Below are 4,544 nucleotides of genomic sequence, written 5' to 3' on the forward strand. Positions count from 1 at the left end.
ACACCGGAAAAATATTGTCTGGAATGTGTTGCTTAATGTTAAGGAGTTCGTCTCTGGTAAAACTTATGACAAATGACAAAACACAGAACAAACAAACAAAAACATCAGAAGAATTGCGGCGCCATCTTGTTCTAAAAGGTGTTCATCACTAATGCTCAATAATCAATTAATCACTTAATTAACTTTAACACTGCTTAAGTAGAGTGGGACATTGGGACATTACTGAGCAGTGTTAGGTGTAGGTTATGAATGTGTAAATAGCTGTTACATGAGCATGCATTAAATGTATGAGCTATGACTCAATACAGTAAAAATTACTTTCACAACGATGTATATTTTCTGGTGCCATTTTAAATTGTCAAGCCTTTTAAAACTCATTTCACACAAAGAACACAAATAAAGTCTCACATCTGCATGAATTGCTGTTTGACGTCAAAAGATTTTTTATTACACTGATCAAACGAAGTTGCCTTCATCCAGAGTGATGCAGTAAGCAATCTGAAACTGCTAAACCTCTTGCCCCTCTGAGGAACACTACAGTTTCTTTCCAGAATGAGTTTGCAAATGACGATTTAGATCTCTTTGATACATGAAACTCTTCTCACACTGAAGACATGTAAAAGGCTTCTCTCCCGTGTGAATTCTCATGTGAACACCAAGGAATGTTTTGTTTGTGCAAGTCTTTCCACAGTGATGGCACATGAAAGGCTTCTCTCCGATGTGAATTTTTACATGATTCTTGAGAAGTTTCCTGTCTGTGAAGCTCATTCCACACTGATGACATAAAAAACAGTTCTCTCTCAAGTGAACCCTCACGTGGTTATAAAGGGATATTTTAGATCTGAAACTCTTTCCACACTGATCACAGGTGAAGGACTTCTCTCCAGTGTGGGTTCTCATGTGGGCATTAAGGGTTGGTTTGTGTGTAAAACTCTGTCCACACTGAGGGCAGGTACAAGGCCTCTCTCCAGTGTGAGTTCTCATGTGGCTTTTAAGGCTTCCTTTTTGAATGAAACTTTTTCCACATTCTTGGCAGGTGTAGAGGTTCTCTCTAGTGTGAATTCTCATGTGAACTTTAAGGTTTCCTTTTCGGATGAAACGTATTCCACACAGTTTGCAGGTGTAAGGCTTCTCTCCTGAGTGAATTCTAATGTGAGCATTAAGGGTTGGCTTATGTGTAAAACTCTGTTCACACTGAAGGCATTTAAAAGGCTTCTGTCCACTGTGAGTTCTCATGTGGCTCTCAAGGCTTCCTTTTTGAGTGAAACTTTTACCACACTGTTGGCAGGTGTAAGGCTTCTCTCCAGTGTGAATTCGCTTGTGGATTTTAAGGCTTCCTTTTGTAGTGAAACTTATTCCACACTGTTGGCAGGTGAAATGTTTATCTGCAGTGTGAGTTCTCATGTGAACTTCAAGGCTTCCTTGTTGATCAAAACTCTTTCCACACTGAAAGCAGGTGAAATAATTTCTAAGTGTCTTTGAGCAATTAAAAGATTTTTCAACAGTTATGAAATCATGATATTTCTCTTCCATTTCATTCAATTCTTGACTCTCTTCTTTCAGCACCATCAGGTCTAAGGTGAAAAAGATAAATACAAGTTAACACCAGTTTAATCGCACAAATAAATGGACACAAACATTTACCATAAAAAAGGGCTTGACCCCAGAAAACGGGTCAATTATTGACATATGTAAAATCTACTATTTTGTTGGTGCCAATAGCCTTATGGGCAACACGCCGACATATGGCACGGTTGCGTCCTGAGTTTGAGTCCTGGCTAGTAGAGTTTTCCCGATCCCATACCCCCCTCTCTCACTCTCCAACTTTGTTTCCTGTCAAGCTACAGTTCTATCTCCTAAAATAAATCTTTTAAAAATATCTGCTATTTATGTCTAAATTATTACAAAGATAGTGTCCTTTCCACTAAGAAAGTGTCCTTTTAGTTTTGCAGAGTAACCATTTAGTTTTCAGTATCTATTGCTGTGATATCTTGCAGCAACATAGACCACAACATTCTCGTGGATAGCTTGAGAATTATGTTTGCATTTGTGGACAATCATCAGTACAGTTTAAATCCTATTTATCCGACCGCTACCACTTATGTTCAATGAGGTGTCTCTCTTTTCTTACACAAAGAAAGGATGAAGTGCCACAGGGCTCAGTATTAGGTCCTCTGACTTTCTTCTTGTGTAAGTTTCTCCTGAGGGACATTATTATTAGATTTCACTATGGTATGCAGATGATACTTTTAAATTTCCTCACAACCTAACAAAATGGCACAACTGCAGTTAGCAGAGTGTATTAATGGGATGGACTAAAGATACACCTTTTCAACCCAGCATACCTGTAAAAAAAATTATTTAAATCAGTTATGGTGCATTAGTCAGACCTCTTTTAACTAAAACTCAAAGGCAATATTCAAAACCTGCCAGATCACCCACATGAGACTCATTAAGATGGTGTATGATTTTCACAGCTATGAATATTTACTTCAGTGTTTCTAGCAGCTGTTAGATTTCCTAGAAATTCTGTGCTGACCCAACGTGTGCAAATGTGAAAGTTGCAGTTTTATATGGATATTGGGACATGAGTGAAGCACAAAGCTTTGTTTACTGAAGAAATAATAGGTTAGCAACCAAATGTTACATTAAGAATATATATTTAGGGATTCAAGCGTGTACCGCTGAAACCTTAACTCGGGACGCCCAAAGTACAGCGGCGCTACATGTCGGCACGCTGCCCATGAGGCTATTGGTACCATCTATTTTTTTTTTTTTTACTTTTAACAGTAAGAGGGAGTGATTTCTTTTTAAAGTCAGCTCAAAGCCTATATTAGTTATTTTTAATTTCTATATTAAAAAAAGTTACATTTACACATTAAACTCACAGCATTATTTATGTAATTGTAACTGATGTGTAAATGCATTTATGCCACCTCTGAGCAGCATTATACAATCTGTGTGAAACTAAACATCACTTAAATATTACATTATCTAAACTGTTACTTTGAGCTGCTTTTGCAAACAATGTGAAATTATAGATGGAGATGATGGTGGACTTTAGCAGCAGAGAAGAGCAACAACTCAGTAGCAGTAGAGCGAGTCAACAGCTTTAAACATCTCAGAGGACTCGATATACGTGTCCCTGTCATTTAAAGGACCATCAGGCAGTAAATGATGGAAACAGGAGTGTCACTGGAGGTGGAGCCACAGAAAGACTATTTCTATAATTAATAATTTCAATATTAACATGATATTATAAAAATATTATAAATATATATCATTAATTTATGTAGAACTGTACATTTTAATTCAGCTTTGAGAATGAAAACCAACCTGTTTGTTCCTCAGTATCTTCATGTTTGACCCTGAATGTTTCTTCAATCTTCACGTCTTCACTCTCCTCTTTAATAAACGCCATCTTTATAATAGTGTGTCACGTGTGTCTCAGTCGCTTCAGCAGGAGTTTATCTGTTTAAGATCAGAATAATTAACAGAAAGAAAAATAAATTAAATATTGTAGTTCAAACTCATTCACAATATTTAGATTTTACCCAGTAAAAATGAGGTTGTTACACTTTTTACAGATGTTAAAGTTGTTGTTAATGAAAATAACTTTATTGTACATCTGCATCTCAAGCTATACTGGTGCTGTCAATTCAAATTTCTTTGAATTGTGCAAATGTGCATTCCCAAGAAACAAAACATGCAAAACCAATAATTAATATTATTAATTATTGTTATTTGTGGTGCTACAACTGATTCAAGATGTAGGGAGCGGAAAGAGGAGCACCTATTGTTATTTGTGTGGATGCATTTAACAAAAAATAAAAAAACATTCATTAATGAAAGATCAGGCATTACATATTCAATAATAATAATGTTTTTAGAATCACGTGTAAAACTAAAATAACAATTTGCATCAATTTAAATACTTTAAATGCTTAAAAACAAACCTTTCTTCAGCCAAATCACAACAGATGCAGGAGTGCGGCGCAACTTTATGATGTCACATCGACACTCCAAAATAAAAGTCCTGTTCACACACTGCGGCCAAATCACAAAAGTGCAATTTACAGACAAAATACGTCCACAAATAGTAAAACATGTGAAATCGATATTTAAACACATTGTTTGATGATGTGCTAACAATAATGTGTGTAACAACTGATATGAGATTGTTTAAAAGGCACAGCAGTCATGTTTAAGAAATCAATTTTACCAATTGTCAGTAAACTTATTTTTTTATAAACAAGCCAATTCTTTCATTTTTATTTGATGTATTTTGATGTACACTTGTATTACTATGAATGGGAGAAAGTGAAACATGCAATATGGTGAATAAGTCCCACCTTCTAAGTACAAGAGCCAATAGCTGATTAATAATGCGTTTGGTCTCGTACTGTATCGCCTTAACCTTGTCAGTTTCCTGCGCTTTGCTTGGCCATTTGTTGTGATAAACAGGAAAGTGTGTCCAGCTGAATTCAATTTGAGTTTTGTTAGACGAATATAAAAAGCTTAGTATATCACGGCAGCCCTTGTGT

General features: G+C 35.9%; 1 protein-coding gene across 2 annotated transcripts; it reads right to left on the bottom strand.

The window, feature by feature from the left end:
• Positions 1–507: 507 nt before the first annotated feature.
• Positions 508–4,033, bottom strand: LOC107684384 (gastrula zinc finger protein XlCGF8.2DB-like). 2 transcript variants are annotated; one of them, XM_016480640.1, is made up of 3 exons: positions 3,957–4,033; positions 3,337–3,471; positions 508–1,574 (listed from the first exon to the last, which is right to left on the bottom strand). In XM_016480640.1, the coding sequence occupies exons 2-3, from the start codon at positions 3,419–3,421 to the stop codon at positions 535–537; spliced, it is 1,125 nt and encodes a 374-aa protein (XP_016336126.1). In that variant the 5' UTR covers positions 3,422–3,471; positions 3,957–4,033; the 3' UTR covers positions 508–534. The 2 variants fall into 2 exon arrangements, with proteins under 2 accessions (XP_016336126.1, XP_016336135.1); XM_016480649.1 differs by lacking the exon at positions 3,957–4,033 and adding an exon at positions 3,555–3,568.
• Between the last annotated feature and the right edge of the window lie 511 nt (positions 4,034–4,544).

Source organism: Sinocyclocheilus anshuiensis, unplaced genomic scaffold, assembly GCF_001515605.1.
Source record: "Sinocyclocheilus anshuiensis isolate Anshui unplaced genomic scaffold, SAMN03320099.WGS_v1.1 scaffold713, whole genome shotgun sequence".
Lineage (NCBI taxonomy): Eukaryota > Metazoa > Chordata > Actinopteri > Cypriniformes > Cyprinidae > Sinocyclocheilus > Sinocyclocheilus anshuiensis.